At 45.5% G+C, this 20,166-nt stretch overlaps 1 protein-coding gene across 1 annotated transcript in view; it reads left to right on the top strand.

The window, feature by feature from the left end:
• The window catches only part of LOC119464328 (homeobox protein MSX-2-like), a 74,059-nt gene extending 54,989 nt beyond the window's left edge, over positions 1 to 19,070 (top strand). The window contains exons 3-4 of the mRNA XM_037725250.2: positions 15,753 to 16,033; positions 18,928 to 19,070. Of these exons, the coding sequence (XP_037581178.1) occupies positions 15,753 to 16,033; positions 18,928 to 18,931 (285 nt within the window). The 3' untranslated portion in view covers positions 18,932 to 19,070. The remainder of the gene's footprint in view (positions 1 to 15,752; positions 16,034 to 18,927) is intronic.
• Positions 19,071 to 20,166: the final 1,096 nt, after the last annotated feature.

Here is a 20,166-nt window from a genome sequence, read left to right as displayed (position 1 = left end):
GGGTCAGAATTGTGTTATGTGCCACAGGGGATTTTTAGACACTTGGTGCTGCTAAAGAAAACGTCCTATATTTTATTTATTTATTTGAACATACTGCTAGCCTCACATTTGAGGCTGTTGCAGGAAAGGGGCAGGATACATATTCAAGAGAACACGGTTTAGGTAGGCGCGGACATAGATAAGTTTAAGTGAACAGGGAATATGCACTCTATATTCATTATACAAATGCTATAAAACGAGGGGGAAAAGTAGTAAACGCCGTGTTGGAAGGTTAGTACAAAAAAGAAGAACGAAGAAAGAAAATGTAGTCATGAACAGCAAAAAAAATATATATATACACATATATATACACACTTATACAAACACACATATATACACATACACACCCACATATATATCGGGGCATAAAACAAGACACTGCGAAGTGATTCAAAATGCCATTGTACGACACAGCGCGCCTACGTGCATATAGCAGCTAGAAAGCGTTGTTTGTTAACTTGGCGATAAAGGTTTGCAGTGATGTGCAGGTGACAACGTCATCAGGCAACAGATTCCATTCCCGGATTGCCTGTGGAAAAAATGAGTACCTGAATATGTCGTTGTGAAATCTGTATTCTGTTAAGTGCTTGGTGTGTTTTGTTCGAGAACTACGTGTATCTGTCTGCTGTAAGTAGTCACTCGCATTGATATTCATACTACCATTAAGAAGAAGGAAAAGAAACTTAAGACGAAGTAGTCGGGCTCGGTTTTGTATAGTGGGAAGCTCAGTTTGCCTTAATAGTTCTGTAGGGGAGTCAAGATGGCGATACTTATTAAAAATAAATCTAATCGCTTTCCTTTGTACGCTCTCCAATTTTGCTATGTACTGTTTACGGAAGGGAAACCAACATACTATTCCATAATCCAGTATAGAGCGAACTAGGGACTAAGCGTTTAGTATCTATGGATGCGGATCTAAGCGACCGTTTTAACGAGTATAGAACTGCCAGTGCTTTATTAACAACATATGTATTACCTGCTTGCCCCATTTAAGATCTGATGAAATTATGACGCCTAAATATTTATAGTCTTCTACTTTCTTCAACATCTGTCCTTGTAAATAATACGGGTAGTTCATGGGCGCTCTTTTATTCGTTACTGTCATAAAAACTGTTTTTTCTGTGTTGATCACCATCTGCCACGTTTGGCACCATTGTGTTATATTTTCAAGTGTACTGTTTAGTTATCTGGTCTTCACGACAGGTTATTTCCTTGTAGATAACTATATATGCATAAATATGTAACTATATATATATATATATATATATATATATATATATATATATATACAATGTACTCCGCAGCAGAAAGGTGGCTTTCCTGCGTGACTTCATCTGCCAGTTGCATTAGCATGAGTTCTGCTTCAGCGCAAGACATTCTTGTAACGCGGTGCAGCGTTTGAAGTTTCGTGGTGGATTGTGGAGAGTTTGGTGGATAGGCGGGTTTAGTCTAGCGAACAAGGCCGGCACATGCTCCGCCTGAGCATCTCTTACAATATCACTGCGGTATTTTGCCACGCTCTTCGTGGCAAAGTTGATCTAGTCCAGAGACGTACTGCATATCCGGCTCGGCTCCTAGTTTCGCAATGCCCCACGTCTTATCCATGATGATGATGATGATTGTTAGTGTTTTTGTTATTATTATTATTATTATTATTATTATTATTATTATTATTATTATTATTATTATTATTATTATTATTATATCTTTTATATTACAAGACTGAAACGAAAGGTAGAAAAGGGTGAAACTGGAACCAAAAGAATAGTGCATAAATGAGTATAATTAGACCTTATGAATGGACAATTTAACCACTGAACCATTTCTTCTTCCGCGGCTCCTCCTTACGAGCAATTTCCACCGCAATAGACAGGAGGCCTGGATTTGCAGCATACTGCAAATGCTAACGCAAGTGGAACAAGAGTACATATATGTACTCTTCCATTTGCGTTAGCGTAGGTGCTACTTCACCTTAAAGTATTACTATAACGCGGTGCAGCATTTTGTGTTTGCTTGCGCCCCGATTTATCTGGTCCACAGGCGTACTGCATCGCTGGCTCGGCTCCCAGTGCTGCTATGTTCCACTACATTCCACTACGTTCCATGTTTTTAATTTTGTTTGGTTTGCCTCTATATATTGCGCATATGTTTTATTTAACCATCTAATTGATTTAGTCACCTTGTCTCCTCCTTACACGTATAATTGAATTGTTTCCGCCGTAATAGAAGGCTCGTATTTGCTGTTTGCACCCCTCTGCCTTTTGCGAGAGCACGAGTTCTACTTCGCCCCAACGCAATGCGTCTAGGAAGCGGACCGGCCTCCAGAGCAACACCGACCGCGACGATACCAGTGTCTACTCGCTCAGCAGTGAGGACTTCTCCGATGACGATTTTCAGCTTGTGAGGAGCCACAAGGCGAAACGAAGAAACACCACGGCCTACCTGTCTTCAGGCACGTCGACTGTAGGACCAACTCGGAATACCGCTGTCAGTACGATTCTATTTATACTAGAACTTGCTACCGACAACCTGAGGCGGCGACTCAACAGACAGTCTGTCTCGGTGCTCCTTGAAGCGGTGACGCCAAATCAAGTCGAGGACGTCAGAGTCAACACACGAAAAAAATGGCTGTGGCTTAACTCAGTTATGCCTGGGTGTGCGTAGTGAGAGGTACTGTTATCTTATTGTTTAGCTTGGTTCTCTCTACGGTTACATCTTTATCGTTTAGCTTCGTACGTCTGAGTGTTTAGGTTTGGTTGTTACCTCTCGTTAAGTTATAGTTCCATTAAAGACTAGACATTTTAAAAGTGTAATTAACACATCTATTTTGAAAGTCTTCATCTTGTTGTTTCTCAATTGCCACAGTGACGGCCCGATGGTCGGTGAGGCGGGAGGATAAGGGGTTGTCGTCCAGTGACTTGAACACGTTTCGGGTGGTATCCTCATCTGAATCCACTCGCCGGGCCGCTTCGTACTAACGACGCTTTTTGAGGCGTGCGGCTCGTTCTTCCTCCGTCTCCTCGGCTCGCTGCCTCCTCTTGGTCACGTTCCGACGACGAAGCCTGGCTTCTTTCAGTCTCTCCGACTCACTTTTCATATCTGCCCACAAATCCCACCGAGCCGCCCCTTTTATATATACGATGCAACGCCAGCTCCTCCTCTGTTGCAGCACTGTTTCACCGGCTCCTCCTCTGACGTGATGCCGCATGCAAGCGGCGAACGCTTGCAACACAACTGCGGAGGCGGCGGCGCGTCGCCGCGCCGTGGTAACTCGAGCAGACAACGCCAGATGGCGCGGCGAGCGGCGCTGCCAACACAAAGGGCAGTGCCTTGCTATTTGAGGCTCGAGCCGGTTGCCTAAGGACGAAAACATACTGGAGCAAATACTCGGAACTATATGAGGCATGTGTATGCTGCAGTAAAGATCCAGAGACCACTAAGCACATCCTAATGGAATGCGACGGGATTCACCCAGCGAGAACTGTATAGGTAACCTACAACTTCCAGAAGCGCTTAATGTTTCAAGTGGAAGGAAACATCAACAGATCAACCGTAGATATAAGCAAGAGACGATTAGAGCACTGGTGGAAAAAAAAGCAGGGAAAAGATTGATACGACCTGATCTCTTAAAATCATAAGTAGCGGTACACGGTAAATTTAAAAAAAGATTAATTAGAGGTATATAAAAATGCTAGATAAAGAACATATATAGGGTGTCCCAGCTATCACTCAGCACGATTTTAAAAAAGAGGAAAGGCATTACGCGAAGCAAACCTAGTGCATATTGTTTCCAGTACAGTGGAGTGCCGCCAGTAATTTTTTCGTTACTGATATTTAATTAAGTAATTATAATTAGTTATCTAATTTGAGAAGTGCTGTCCTAATTATCAAAGTGTCAATGAGAAGATTGTAGAGCAACATGAAAAAGTCCCGATACAGCTTTCTGTTGCTCAATACGTTCTACATAAAAGTGTTTTTCCGAGCGTGAAAGAAGCCTGCGAATACACGGAAAATGCTTCGAGCGGCCAGTCGCGCGGCAATTCTGCGTGTATTCACGGGCTTCTTTCACGCTCGGAAAAACACCTTTATGTAGCACGTTTGAGCAGCAGAAAGCTGCATCGGGAGTTTTTCATGTTGCTCTACAATCTTCTCATCGACACTTTGATAATTAGGACAGTACTTCTCAAGTTAGATAATTAATTACAATTACCAAATTAAATATCAGTAACGAAAAAATTACTGGCGGCTACTCCACTGCACTGGCAACAATACGCACTAGGTTTGCTTCGCGTAACGCCGTTCCTCTTTTTTAAAATAGTGCTGCGTGATAGCTAAAAAATGTACGTACAGGCGCAAGCACCGGTAACCACGGAACTATGCTCACACAAGGTGTCCCAACGATAGCACCAAGATTTAAAAATATGCAAATGCCACGTAGCTGGACAGAACCAAGGTAATGTTGTTTGCCGTCACTTGGAGATACTCAGATGTCTTTCTTTTACAGCGTAAGCTGTTATGGGCTCATTCCAATAGCCGTTTTTGGTTCGCGATGATGCCGCCGCCGACGGTGTACGCCGCCGTAACCGCTATCGCCGGAAATGCGAAAAAAGTACCCGATTCCCGCCGGGATCGACTCCGCGCCCACTGCATGGGAGCCAGATACTCTACCACTGAGCCACAGAATGCTTGCTATGGGGCAGCGGAAAAATGCCCTATAAGGCAAGCCGCAGGAACAGACGACCCGAGCCTCCGCTAGTATGGTGGCGCCATCTAGGTAAGGCGTCTGCAAACGCAGCGTGCGCAGGCGCAGTCGACGAGATGCGATTCAGACGAGGCGCGCTATCAAAAAAAAAAAAAAAAAAAAACGTGACCCCCAGCCCTCGCCAGTATGGTGACGCCATCTAGTTAAGGTGCCTGCAAACGCAGCGTGCCCGACATGTAAGTTGCAGTTGTAAGGCTTTATCGGGCCCAGCAGACTGCTGTGCATAGAGCATTACAAGCCGCAGCTCGCCGTCGAGGCCGGGGGGACAGTTCAGATCGTTCTCGTCAAAACGAGGCGAACGAGGCGACACTCGCCAGCGAAAAACGCTGGCGAGTGTCAAAAACAGCGAGTGTCCGGCGTCATCGAGTGTGATGCGTTCATGTTTGCTTGTGCGCGCTGACACCATACTTGTTAATTCAGTAGTAAGCGAATGTTTCCAAGTTTATACGGCCGATAAAACTACTATCCTTACTCTATATTGCTGTCTACTAATTTGCTATCGCAAATGATGCTTCGCCTTTCGGGCGAAACTGCAACGTTTTCCGAGCTTGAAAGAAGCCCGCGAATACACGCAGAATAGCCGCGCAACAGGCCGCTCGAGGCACTTTGCATGTATTCGCGGGCATCTTTCACGCTCGGAAAAACACTTTTATGTAACACGTATTGAGCAACGGAAAGCTGCATTGGGAGTTTTTCACGCTGCTCTACAATTTTCTAGTTGGCACATTTCATCTAACTATAATAATTGCAAAAATAGTCTGAGTATCTACCAGCGACGGCAAACAACATTTCCTATAGGTTCTCTGCAGCTACGTAGCATTCGCATATTTTGAAAGTTTGGCTCACCCTGCATGTATATACTGTACAAGATGCCACAGGGGGTAGAAAATAGAGCGCATGACTGAACGTACTTACACTTTCTGTCAGTCTTTCCGGAGCCTCGACTCGCACCCTGGCCTACGGCTGGTCCGGACGTGGAAACTGACTGAGACTGCCTCGACTGCGGCAGGTATCAATGCCCACGCCAAACGGGAGAAGACGTCTGCGCGGATGCACTCATCGTCCCCACACTGTCTGTTCCCATGCTCGGCCAGTGGTCGCAGAGCTGCGCTTTTCTACCCTTTCGTTGGCTGTCTCTCTTTCCTCCCGCAGTCGCCCAATATCGCGCGCTGCTCAGAGGTGTTGGCATCTTGCATTTCCGCGGCGTCCTGCCGGGTATATCTCTCACGTTACATCGTGTCTCGTGGTCCAGCACGGCACAAATGAAAGCATCCAAGGCAGGAAATCGCACGACCCACTCTGCATGGCCGTTTCAGGCGGACGGCGCCGCTACGGAAAGCGTCCCTCGTAACACGAACCTCACCCTTCACTTCGTTTGTCTTATTGTCGTTGTCTTTTTTTCCCCCCCTTTTTTATTTACCTCAGTCTCCATTTTCCTGCCGAGAATGCTGTCGTTCTGTCTGCCTCGTGCTCGTCATTGACGACACCCGCCATGGTGGATCTGGGGTTGTGCTGCCGAGGAACAGGCCGCGGCTTCCATTCCCTACCCCGGCGGCAGCATTTAGACGTGGGCGAAATGTAAAGAAACGCTCGTGCGCCGTGTTTTCTGGGACGTTAAAGAACCCCACGTGGTCAAAATTTTGAATATTTCAAATTTTGAAAGAATATACATTTTGACGCTCTATTTTCTCCCACCACAGAGAGAGCCCTGATGTCAATCTTTAGCTTTTCAGCACCTCAATTTAGCCATTTCTCGCCGCACACGAAAAAATAAAAAGTCCCATCGATGCGTCACGATTATAGCAGTATACTGTTTGTAGCGTAGGCTCACGACAAACGTGTGACACATAAGCTTGCTGAAAGCATTTCCGGGGTGAAGAAAGCGAAAACAGAAAAAAGAAAAGCTACTAAGTTTTCAGGCAAAGTGCCTTCGTTTACTCCATAACTACTCCGTCGGGCAAGTAGTAAAAAGGTCAGTCGGTATTTCCCGACGCGGCACTCGGAAAACAGGAAACTTGGGGTCACGTGATGTCGCACCCACGGGCATGTGTAATCCGTCGTGTGTATCCAGATTAAACAGCGTCCTTAGGCGTCCTTCCAGTGCATGTGGTGCACCTTCTGCGATTAGCTTCTCCTACAAAGAGCAAAACAGGCTCGCCGCACAGCATCGAATCACTTTCACTTGACCAGTAATTATAGCAGCCGCTTTTAAATGCCTTAACACCATCCTTTCTCAGAAAATAGCATATAGCGATAATGCAGGAGAAACTCGATCCGCGCAGTAGACAGTGTGTTCCTATAGTAGTTCCTGCTCTGAAGCACACCCTATACGTAAAAGAAGTCATCCAAAATTTCTGGAATCGTGCTGCTCTGCCTTGACGCAGAGCGGTACGATGCTCCGCCGCTGGGGAATGCCTCTAGTATGAGGAATGCGCAATAAAAGCAATTAAACATGAAGAAAATTCTAAATTATGTTAAATCTCTCCGCAGAAAGAATGAAGCATTCAAGTATCGCACTCAGGACGCAGACGGAATCAATTTCAAGGGACAAGACGCGCTGAATTTGATTACAGGCACTGTAGCCGTGTCATTCGAAAGCGGTGACGGAACAATCCGTGAAAAAGTGAATAAAAGGAACAAGGCGAACGCATAAAATGAGTTACGGCTTAAGGATACCAATTGAAAAATGCAGTCGAACAAATTTCTACCTGCACTGCAATGAGATTAAATGTAACACCTGTGAGGCTAATTAAGAAATTCGGACCAAATATCAAGGAAGCATTGCTAAGTTGTTAGAAAAAGTGATGCAGGACAAGAAAATTTCTGAAAGTTGGCGGCAGAGTAAAACTTAAAATTAAAATTTGGGTTTTTATGTGCCAAAACCACGATCTGCTTATGACGCACTGTAGTGGGCGGACTCGGGATTAATTTTACAGCTGAGCTGTTAAAGCCTCGCTAGGTTGGTCTCATTGTGCGCAGCATCGCCGAGCTGGGAGAGAGTGAGAAGCAGAGCATAGGAGGAGAGGAGGCGCAGAGGGAGAAAGAAAGAGCGACAGACAGAGAGCGAGGTAAAGAAACAAATAAATAAACTTTCTTGGCGAGGCGGGATTCGAACCCGGGTACCCACGGTCCGAAGGTGAGCGTAATAACCACTGCGCTATTCGCCCCGAGATCTATTAGTGGCGCCCTCTCGTGTGTGACGTCAATGGCGGGACTCCGCTGCCGCGCCGCGCGCGCGCTCGCTACGTGAAGGCAGCGGGAAGCTCTCGGCCGTCCAGCTCTGCTCGAGTTTTAAAGACGATAGTCTTTCTTGGGCTACTTAAACACGAAAAACTTTGTCTGTCACTCGATTCAACCGCCCGGCCAAAACCAAGCATGAGGAGAGGAGGTGCAGAGAGAGAAAGAAACAGAGACAGACAGAGAGTGAGAGTAATAAATAAATAAAATAAGCTTTCTTTGCGAGGCGGAATTCGAGCCCGGGTGCCTACGGTAAAAGTTTCTTTGCGAGGCGGGATTCGAGCCCGGGTACCTACGGTACGAAGGCGAGTGTCATAACCACCAGGCTATACAGCCACGCTTGTAGAACATGCATTCATGGGAACCATATGATTGCGTTGTACCAACGATTGTAACAGAACTTGCTATGGGCGAGAGAAAGAGAAAATGAGAGCGAGAGAGAGAGACATTTAAAGAAAGAGGGAGAGAAAGAAAGAGAAACACAGATAGAGAGGAAGAGATGAAAAATGAAACGCTGTAAATGAAAATGAAAAATGAAACAGCGCCCTGTCCTGTGCTCTTTACTTGTCCTGTCTAGCGCTGTTTCTGTATTTTTCTAATGAAAAAAATCAACGCGTTAGGAATGGTGTCGAAGAGACGCTACCCGTTAAAAGCAAGCCCACTGAAGCCGCGGCTCTGTATATAGCCGGCCTTAAGCCAACAGTAATAAAAGGTCCCAACAGATGGCGCGAGAGCAGGGCGAAAGCGGGAAATTTGAATTGAATTCAGCAAAACCTCCATTGCATTCGTCATGGGAGGAGTGAGAAGGGAGGGGAAGAGCGTGAGGGGTGGGAGGGGGGAGAAGAGAGGGTGTTACGTTACTTACGTATCAGGGGCGGCAGAAGACTATCGTCTTTCGACATCATTTGCAGCTAAGCAAGCAGATATGCGGCCAATTTTTTTGAAAAGCGAGTCTGCAGGTTTTTTGACCAGTATGTACGGAATGTTCCAGGACACTATATATTCCCTACGAAATCTAGCCGAGTAGTCGTCACCATGCTCAGTGTGGATTGCTCCTGGCGTCGTCTGCTAGTTATCTGTGTGTATGTATACGTGCGTGTACGGCGTTGGCTTCTCGCCATTGCTGTTCCATTTTCATGGCGCACTCACAACAATTTGTCGGTCCTTCCTTGACAATGAAATGCGGGATTTAGCCTTCAGCTACGGTGCCTGCGCTTTAATAGCGTGTTTGTCTGTTCAGCGCGTGCTGCGTGTTCGGTCGCCGACTCCGTTTGCCCCAGACATTCCGATTTTGTTGCTGCCCAACGCGTTAAGCATATCATGAAGGAAGTTTGATGCCATTCTCAAGAAACTAGGTGGTCACTGCGGTGCGTTAATGCATGCACTGCTTTAGCGTCATTGCAGCAAAAGGTGATCTGGAACGTCTGATACAAAGGCGGATAAATTTAGTGAGAAAAACACAATTACATTGTCCTGTGCTGCAGTACTGACCTTCGCATAATTTTTAATTAAAGTGAATTACTTCCACCGGGATACAGCTCGCTCCTGCGTGTTAGTCGGCTCTGCATAACCCTCTCTTTCCTTGCTCCTACCGTGGGTAGATTCGTCTAGCGATGATAATTAGTGCTATCGCGTTATAAAAACACGCAACAACCTTTTCTTAGATCACCGTTTCCAAAATATTTTGCTCTGTAAGCGGGTCATACCTATTCCAAACTAAAACAAGAAAATTGATAAGTTTAGGTTTGCTGGGAACTATACCGAATAATTTGCTGGAGTTCTAAACACACAAAGAAAAAGAAGCAGGGGAGGGGGGGGGGGAGGGAGGCAGACGTATAAATGCGAAATGTCTATAAGCATTTCTGCATTTTTAACATAATAATTTTATTATTACTCTGATAAAATAATGTTTTCCAAGTGGCTTACGGTAGTCGGAAAGTGCGTTGAACGAAAACGGTATAATGCTAACCTAAACAATTGTTTTTCTGCATTAGAAAGTGGTAATGGGATTTATTTACAAGAAAATAGTGCAAAGCATGCTTGGCAATAGGCAACGATAGTGCGTGATGCCCTTCTAATGTTCGAAGTAAACCACTTCTCAGTAAAATAACACGACTTTTGTTGTCAGAAAAAGCTTTACATTTGGAAACCCAAGTTACTGTAATTACAAGCAAAATGTGAAATTCGCATTCAACTACAATGCCGCTTTGTCAACGCAATATTTTGCGCATGAACCCCGCGATCGTGCTTCATTTTCAAAGCTGTGACGATTCTCATTCACTGCCTCGGCGCGATGTTTTATGACTGAGACACGAGATCGTGTCCCTGCCCGCGTGAGATGGGTTATATGAAAAATAATAATATATGTAACAAAAAAATTCTGAAATATTACGCGTCAAACACACCCCATAATTATCAGGCACGTAGTGTAGGACTAGGGATTAATTTTGACCACCTGGGGTTCTTTAGCGAACACCCAAATCTAAGTACACACGAGCGTGTTTGCAATTCGCCCCCATTTATATGCGGCAGCCACGGAAGAGATCGAATCGGCGAACTCGAGCTAAGCAGCGCAGCGCTAGAACCACTGAGCGATCACATCGGGCGGTTATATGGAAGATACTTTTAACATGCAAGGTTTGTTTTCCTCATAGAGCTAGGAATATTAAAACTAACACTAGGAAAAAATACAGATGGTAATTAGAGCGCGCCGTGCTACGCGAGCCAACACATGAAAATGAAGCTATTCTAGCCGCAGCGTAGCAGACGACAAAGCAGAGTCCCCCCTCTGACGTCACAGGTGCGCCGTTTGCAGCCCAGCCATCGGTAGCGCACGAGGCCAATACACCCACGCTTGCAGAACATGCATTTATGGAAACCACGTGGTTGCATTCTACCGACGATTGTAATACAACCTGCGATGGGCGAGAGAAACAGAAAATGAAAGCAAGAGCGAGAGATAAAGAAAGAGAGAGAAAGAGAGCGAAAGAAAGAAAAAAAAACAATATAAACTTTCTTGGCGAGGCAGGATTTAAACCCGGGTACGAAGGCGAGCGTCATACCCACTACGCTATACACCCACGTTGCAGACCTCCGCTGTTTCATCAGATTTCACAAGCGTGGAACTGGCTTTTTTTTTACCGCCTGCGGTTCGGTAACGTGCACCTGAACCTAAGCACGCGAGTGTTCTTGCATTTCGCCCCTATTGATATAGCTCAGGAGCGCAACGCCATAGCCACTACCATGGCGGGTGGCGCCAGATAAGGATGAACTTAATTTGCATAGGCAATTAAGATGAAACCGACATTAGATCATACAGACCGACTACAAAATCATCGGTGGTATAAGGGTCAAGAACGCAAGTCATTAAATGGAAGTTTCAAACATGGACAGAATAGAACAATGTATTGCGAGAACTACCGAACGGTTGTAGAATCGCCAGACGCATCGGCTGCGTTGATGACATATTTGTAATGACACGGTGTATAAAAGTAGCCAAGGAAGAGAACAGGACATTATTATTTATAGATACATCATAGCCTCATGTCGGAGTATTGAGTGATGGGTGGTTATTGAGACACTGAACAAAAAGCCTTTCTAGATATTAGCTAGGTGCACGAAAACGTAAACAGGGAGATTTTGTGAAGCATCCTCAAGATAGGAAGGCCTCGGGGAAGGCAACTCCTGGAGGAAATACTATACTGGAATAATTTAGTTTAGCTACCATGAAAAGGGTTAGCTAATGACGCGGCCGTAGATATCCGGAAGGGTCTACGCCAGGGTTCCCATTCTCTCCACTTGTTTTTGCAATATAGATAAGGAAGGAAGGAGTAATAGACGGTAAGACATCGAGGTTAGCCAGTTCTCAGGCAGGCTGGCTACCCTGTGCTGGGCAAAGGGGGTAAGGGGAATAAAAGATAATCGAAAAGAGATGTTAAAAAAAGGAAAGAAGAGCAAAAAAAAAAAATAGAGAGAGAAAAAGCAAAGGAGAATACGCATTTAAAGAATATAGACCAGAAGCAAGTAAGTTGGGTTAAAATCTTTCCTAGAAATAGAGATGGTGTACAGTTGCAACAAGTTCTGCATCAGTTGATATTGACCTATGGTCTAGTTTTAACCGTCGAGCGATGACCATATGGATACCACTTGGATACCGATGGGTCAGTCAAGCAGTACAAGGTTTACGCAAATGGCTGATTGTTCCCGGGGCTTACGCTCGCTAAATCGTTGCTGTGCATAAAATTTGAAGTGCTGTCGGAAGTGGTAATTTTTTCGGTGGCTGTGGGAAGGCTAGCACTGGGTGCACATGGAAAAACCACAGATGAAGCAGTACAGGGAGGCATGGACTGTTCGTCATTCGAAGGGCGGGAGGCCGAGAGCAAAATCAGATTCGAAAGACCAATGGGAAAAAGAATGAGTATAGAGGGGCGCTTAGGTTACTTGGGTACCTGTATAGGAAACATGTCTACTCACAGTGGAGAAAAATAACCAGTAAACTAACCAGTAAATTACGCTAATGGTGTGGACAGTGACAGAGAAAAGGGTGCTAAATGTAAAGTTAGCGATGTAGATCTAAACAGTGCACTGGATAGGAGCGGAGAAAAAGCCAGGTATGGAACAATATCGAGCAGCAAAGAATGAAATCAGAAGGGAAAATTTTTGTGATAATTCGAAGGGCAGTGACCTATTCGAAACAAGACCAGGGTATGTGAGAATGCGTAGTTATAGAAAGTTTTAGGACGAAGATGATTCGCACATGGCGTGTGTATTTGGTGCATAAACAATCGAGAATAATCTGGCAGAACGTCACAGTATCCAGTCAGCGATAAATCTGGAAGCAGTTGTCTTTACCGAGGCTTTACTTATTGAGTGCAGTAGGAGAAACATTAATAAGCCGTTGGTGGAGACTAATAAGAGACGGCTGGAAGATTAGTGGCGCAAAGGTAGCCAGTCATTATAGCAGCATGACAGATGAAGTAGTCCCAGAAAACAAAGGAGGGTCAACTTGTGAAGCACGAGATAAGATGCAGTCTTTAGTAGGATGTATATGAGGCAAATAGAAGAGAAGCGATGAGCGCGACAGTTTTCTATCATTTGTATCGGCTACGATGTGAATACTTGGTGAAAAAGAACTTGATAACGCACAAGTAAATAGGGCTGTTATAGTGGAGCACGAAATACTCATTTAACGTGAAAAATAAATTACGATATTCCGACAGGAATGACTTGTGCAGTAGATTCTAAAATAAATGGACATTATATCCTCTGGGCGTGTAGAGAATACAACGAAAAATACATTTTTTTTTTTTTGCAACTCCAAGGAGAGCGCTCTATTTCTCTAGGTGTTTGCGGACCAAAGATTACAAGCAAAAACATGACAATGTAGATATTTTCCGATTATGTATGCAAGCCAGGCGAACGAGCGAACATGATTTAGTAAAGTGTCATTTTTGTTAAATCCCAAGTAGATGAGACAAGCAGAGTCATTTAAAAGAAGTCATGGCACTGGCCCTGCCAAGACACTAGCACTACACCTCCCTTGACTTTCCCTCACCTGTACTAACTCGTTACATGCGATGTCTACATCGATGGTAACACCCCGCCCCCTTTTCTCTGCATGTTTAGATGAGCGCGCACGTACGCGTGCATGTGCGCTCGGACACACACACACACACACACACACACGCGCGCGCGCGCGCACGCACAAACTCATCGTCACGGCCAACGCGAACAACGTTGACATGCCACAACACATGATGTAAATAAATGCCGTTATCCCCACCACCACTAAGTTCCGAATTTGCGCACGGATAAGTGGCAAATGGGTGAATTTTCTTTGAATAAGGGTGGAAGATTGGCCAGTCCAGCTGGTTCTTCTTACATTCCTGTTTTAGACTCATACTAGAGGCGCCCTCCCGCGTCAGAGAAGTGTACCGCTCTCCGTCGCGGCAGGAAAGCATGCTAACGGGAACTTTTGAGTTATGCATCGTGAGCACTGAGTAAGTAACTCATTCGCTCTACCCTGCACCTTTCAGTGGCGCTTCGTTACCGCAACCATACGCTCATCACGGGTGTTTTCGCATTTCGTTGGGGGCGAAATGCGAAAACACCCGTGTACTTAGATTTAGGTGCACGTTAAAGAACCCCAGGTGGTCCAAATTTCCGGAGTCCCCCACTACGGCGTGCCTCATAATCAGATCGTGGTTTTGGCACGTAAAACCCCATAATTAAATTAATTAAATTAACTTTCCGCCTGGTCAGGCAACATGCCTCTTTGTCGAAGCCCCCGCTCCCACAGGGCCATCACGCGATTACTAGTTCGTATTCATCAACGGCGTCGCTGAGGACGGCGCGAATAGTAATCCGCTTGTTGCCAGTCGGCACACGGGATCTCTTCTTGACTCGTGTCAACTGCGTTGTCGAGAAATGTCTGAGACGTGTGCAGTTCCCACCTTGTGTGTGTGCAATTGTGTCAAAAAAATTTGATCCGGCTTTACCCAAGGCACTGCAATGTTTAGAGCCGCACTCGTAGACTGGATATACGCCTTTTGCTTTACTATTCTCTGTGAAATATGTATATTATTATCTACTGCCGTGTAATACAACAACCTACATTCTAATTATGAAGAGATCACCTGTGTTGCATTCTTCAACTTGCCTTCGTAGCATCGCATTGTGTTCTGCAAGAAGAAAGTTGTAGGTGGTGAAACAAACGCGTTCATGCATGATCACAAGCTTGTAACCCATAACTATTAAAAGAACCTTCGCCCGTGAAACAAATTAACGCTTCTCTGCTTTACCGCAAAGCATAATGGTGAAAACACTTCTAAAGCATCCCTTTATCGGCAGTTTGACGGGATACATGTTTGCAGTGGAATCAGCTTGGACTGAAAAGAGTGTCACTGCAACTATTCCGGTAAAAGAAGTAGAAGAACATTCATTATTGAGCTTTGTACGAATGCTTACGACATTCTCGAAGTTCGGTGCAGTAGACTTTGTAAAAAAGAAAGGTTTAACACGAGTTCGCTTTCGAGTCGTCTGTGAGCTCTTTCGCACTTATGATGCTTTTCATGAGACCGACTATAAACTCGAAAATAGGAAACTTCACGTTTCTGGCTGCTGCAGAGATCAATGCGGTTGTGAGGCACGCTTTGCCTGAACAACACTAACAGTTGGGTTTCTGAGTGTCGCACTGTGAAAAAGGAATTGAGCGTTGAACTAGGAAAGACAATCGGGAGTAGGACGAAGTCCGTTTTTCTGTACAACGGCCCTGTTGAACTCCTATGCGTGCATTAACCACGGAATACATTGCGCGTGAATTGCATATGTTTTACTCCCCACGCATCGTCTGTGGTGCTAACGGAACCTGACGTCGCATGTCTTTACTCCCTTTGATTGCTCCTTTGTTTCCGTTTATGTACAGACGAAGACGAATAAGGCACGGCATGCGAAAGAAGCTTTACAAAATAGACTATGTCTGTGATATGATAGAATGCGCGGGAGTCGTCTCTCAAGTGAAGATGTATGAGCTAGCTCAGAAGAAACCATTATTATTCTCAGTTACTGCTCTTTTAAGTGGCGTCGATTCATTCAATTTTATCTTGTCCGCTTTCCTCTTTACACCAGTGAGCATCTTGTGAAAGACTTGCTGTGCCTGTGTCCGTTCCTCACAGCCCTGACAGCACACCTCGCGGCTGCTTCTCGTCATACGCAGGTGAAGATCTGGTTCCAGAACCGGCGCGCCAAGGAGAAGCGGCTCAAGGAGGCCGAGCTAGAGAAACTCCGCATGGCCATGCGGCCGCTACTGCCTGGCGCCTTCGGCCTGGGACTGGCTGCCGCGGGCCCGTTCGGCGCCTCCGCTGGTGCCTCGGGTGCCGTTCCCCCCGGCGGCTACGTGCACCCACCGCGGCTCGTGCAGGCTGCACCACCCGCGCACCACCCACCGTTCAGCAGCGCCGAGGCCGTGTCGGCTCTGCAGCAGCAGCGTCCCTCATTGTGAGTACAGCCGAAGCGTGGACGCGCGTTTCTCATATTGCCGGCACGACAACGGCTCGTGTCGACACAGCCAAGGCGAACGTATACCCAGTCGCGGCCGGAGGCGTGACGGTGGGCACGTGAAGAGCTTGTGTTATTCCTCACCCAAGAAAGATTTCACAAAGCTCCCCTTTCAGACGAGCGTTGGAAGTGTTGCATTAGGGACAAAAGAAAAAGAAAAATAAAAAAAAGAGAGGAATTAACGCAAAGCGTCCGTGATTCCAGTTCAAAAATAAACTGACAGTGACTCCATGTAACGATCTATCACAGGCGAAGGGGGCAGGACTGGTCACATGCAGTAATATGCATTTGTGATGAATAATCGAGCACGTGCTTGAGGAATATAAAGTGTGGTACCCGATGGCGTACATCTACAGTTGGAGCAGGTTGCTTCTTGTCACATAAAAGAAGTGTCCAAAAGGGTGTTCGTAATATTTACTCGTTTCACATCCCAAGACGCACCGAAATGCGATAACATGTGAACAGGCGAGTTTCACATAACCGACAGGGTGGTTCAAACGCGGAAGGTCAGTAATTTAATTAACACACAAAGATAACAGCAGCGTTCAAATTACACACAAACACACGAAGGAAGGAAGGAAAGAGTGGAGAAGGAAAGGCAGGGAGGTTAACCAGTTCAGCACAACCGGTTTGCTACCCTACACGTGGGTAATGAACCGAACTGAACTAGTGTGCTCGTCTGTAGAAGAGTAAATGTCAAGCCCATAAAGGTCACACCGGTAGGCACATTCTCTCAAGCCTGCGAAGGCACTGTCTCTCGTGGGACTTAATTAGTATATGCCAAGCACAAGTGACCCATGTTCCACTGAAGCTACAGCAAAAACCAACAGGTCTTTCGAAGTCTCGCCGATGTTATCAATTTCACCCATCTTATAGTTTGGTCAAAACACAGTTCATTAGCTGTCATGGAACATTAATTAACATCGAATCAAACACATTTATACTGTACCACAAACTACTGATGATCCTACTCGCCTCCCTCGATATCAGCCACCAGTGACGCTTTCGTAAAACATTTTGTAACTTTTACTCATTCGTGTGCTGTGTATGAACTTATTGGGATTGTTTTCTGATAACTTCAGAACAGAAATAGAACTAGAAGCGCACGGAAAGCTGCTATAAACTGAGGCGCCTCGTGGCCACCATGTGTTTCTACTTCCAACTATAGTCTTGCTGCTGTGGTGGAATTAAAATACTCCAACAGGACCGGCACATTTAGCAAATCTTCATTTGGCATCTGTCTAGTGATCAGTGCGTATACCGTTATCGGAATAAAGTTAGACAGCTGACTGATAGCTGTCAAGCTGTCTGCTGTACGAGTACGCGTTCAACAGCAAAATTTATTAGCTTCGCAATCATGTGTGTGCTCATTCTAACATACACAGTGATTTAACGAACTGGTGTTGCAATACACCTGCAAATAAGGCATGCAAAATACATCGGTGATTTCATCGGCGTCACTGCACCGACGTACGTTACAGAAACATTCCAGCGGACTAATTAGTGAGCTAAAGAACCAACGGGCACGAATTAAGTTTGTAATTAGCTTCATCCAGGTGGTTTATGTCCCATTTTCGAAGCTGCAGCCTCACTGACATGCATTTGAGTACTCTTTTTATGTATGTTCTGGAACGACAACGTTCCGCAAGTTCTGCCAACTGCCATTTGTCCACGGAACGGACGCATTTTTCGGCAAGCGCTTATGAATGTTTCCCGACGAGAGAAAGCAAGAAAATGTATAGCAGAATGACCACTCCACATGTTAACGCGTTTCGCACAAAAATCACAGTTTGGGCTCTTCTATAGCCACTAGAAATCGGGTGCTCGTGGAGTGGAAAGTAGTTAATGACCGGTGTTAATGAGCTGCAGGCTGCGGCCTTCTGTTGTCATGCAACTTCCTCCATTTTGAGTGTGCATTTTGTGGCTGAATTACACCGACCGTGCTTCTCTTGAAGCCCACATTATCCATCTTAGATAGACAGTCACTGTGCAACACATCCAATTTCCCCAGTGACTTGGCTGAACAATGATTTCTATACAGTGTTTTAGCAGAGTTAGTGTAACTTTCTAGATGAACTTACACATCAATAAGAGAATGGTTCTATACCGCTGCTAATCACTTACCGAGCACTAGTAGTTTGATCCTTACTATTGCCTGGCACTTTGTTATACAAAGATTTTTCTGACCCGATTTCTGGTTCTCTCTAGCAAATCTACAAGGCTTTGCTGACAGACGTTTTTTGGAGAGGCCCTAAGACACGTTGGTACGTTAGTCAGGCAGTGAACCTGACGCACCTCCTTGAACGTTCTGGCATAAAAAGATAGAGAAAAGAAAAGAACAAAACATTGTGCATTCAAAGCATGCAATATCTGTATAAATATCTGTATACCCGTAGAAAAAAATGGGCATGTCACATTCCAAACATGCGAAAAAAATGATTGACTTATCAAAGTGTATGTTTGAGTAACTATAGGTAATTAGGGTACTCTAGTAAATTATTCGCCGCCAGAGATTACTCACAGGCTGAACACATGAAGCCATTCAGACGAAAGAACATTTCTTTTGAGAGAATGGGCGCTGCCCAATTGTGATAGCGTAACAGTGGATACCTCGGTAAATTGCAAACGGCGTATACGAACGTAAACGCATTGGTCATCCACCCCCCGAATTTCACCAAAGTATGTTCGGTGTAACTAAGACTAAGAGTAACAAACTGCTTCTAAAAGAGGGTTGCGAACGCCGACGCAAATTAAGTACTTTGCTATATTACGTCTGAGTTCAGTACCTTGCTTCCTGAATCATAAACGAGAAATTTTGTTTTTCACTGTTTCAGATAGCGCCAGCTCCGTGGAGATCTAGCACCCTGCCGGCCAGGGTGACAGAGCCACCATTCTCGAAGTCACCGGTCAAGCGCGAGGAAGGCCCTCGTTGTAAATATGTAAAAACTAATTTTATCGTAATAGGACGTTCGAAAAATAAATTACACAAGTTACTCGAGTCGTTCTGGCGGTTGTGCTTCTTATTTGCTGCACATGTGTTTGCTCCGCCGAACGGCGGCTTGGACGCCGGCACGCACGCTTTGCCATGACAGCAATGTGACCTGTACTAAAGGCAAGCGACAATGATGGAAAGAAAGCGTTAATCGGGTGGCATGCCGGATGCTATCTATGCGCGGGTAAATGCGCATGGGCTGCGCGCTCAGCTGGAGCGCAGTGCGCTGTGCCGGGCGAGTGCTGTCTGACCTGCTGGGAGGCCCGAAGTTCGTGCGGGAGGGTGAAGGTTTGGGCTAGTTGGTTTTCCATTGGGCTATTTGGTGTAGGGCGAAGCAGGACGAGGGGCCCAGAGAAACGAAGACAAGCGCTGAGGGAGCCTGTGGTAGAAGTCACTCAGGACGGCAAACTATGCGTCGCCGTCTTATTTGCCTCTTCGGGGCTGATTGTAAGTCTGTGCCTGCACAGTAAGAGCGATGACGATGTGGCCACGTCCTACCTGATTCCGCCAGTTGCGGGTTTTTCTTTCTTTTTTTTTTTGTCAGGCAAAGTTCGGATCTTTTGTTGACGTGGTTCGTTTCCTTGAAATATATGAACGAACCGCTATATAATCACATGACGACGTGAAAAATTGCAGTGTCGTATGACTCTACAGTTTCCTCATAAATCAAGGACGTGCGTTTTCTCGTGTTTGAGTGCTACTGCTGATCACAAAGGCAGCGCTTAGTAATTATGTGTCACGCGATTGAAATAACTCCTACGTTCGTTGGCACATCTCTTTGAACATTTTGAATTCCAGAAACTGGCCACGCCACGGGCCCAGTGAAAGCCATCCCCCACCCCTCCCCTCCTCAAATAGAGAAGAAAAATGTTTAATAGTTTTTTGTTTCTTTTTTTCTGTTTGGCGCTGATTGGGTCCTTCAGTCACCTACTGTAGACTTGTGGTCTGTATTTGCAGACTTCTATTCAAGTGCGCGGAGTTTCCGTGAACAACATGAGCATTGTCCGGCAGTACAAGAAGGCGAGAATAAATGCATTTCAAGTTAATGAACATTCCCCCTCTTATTTACCAACATTTACCA

The sequence above is a fragment of the Dermacentor silvarum genome, chromosome 1 (assembly GCF_013339745.2).
Source record: "Dermacentor silvarum isolate Dsil-2018 chromosome 1, BIME_Dsil_1.4, whole genome shotgun sequence".
In the NCBI taxonomy this organism is placed as follows: Eukaryota; Metazoa; Arthropoda; class Arachnida; order Ixodida; family Ixodidae; genus Dermacentor; species Dermacentor silvarum.
Note: the sequence above shows the minus strand (reverse complement) of the source record. Positions and strands in the feature narration are given on the sequence as shown.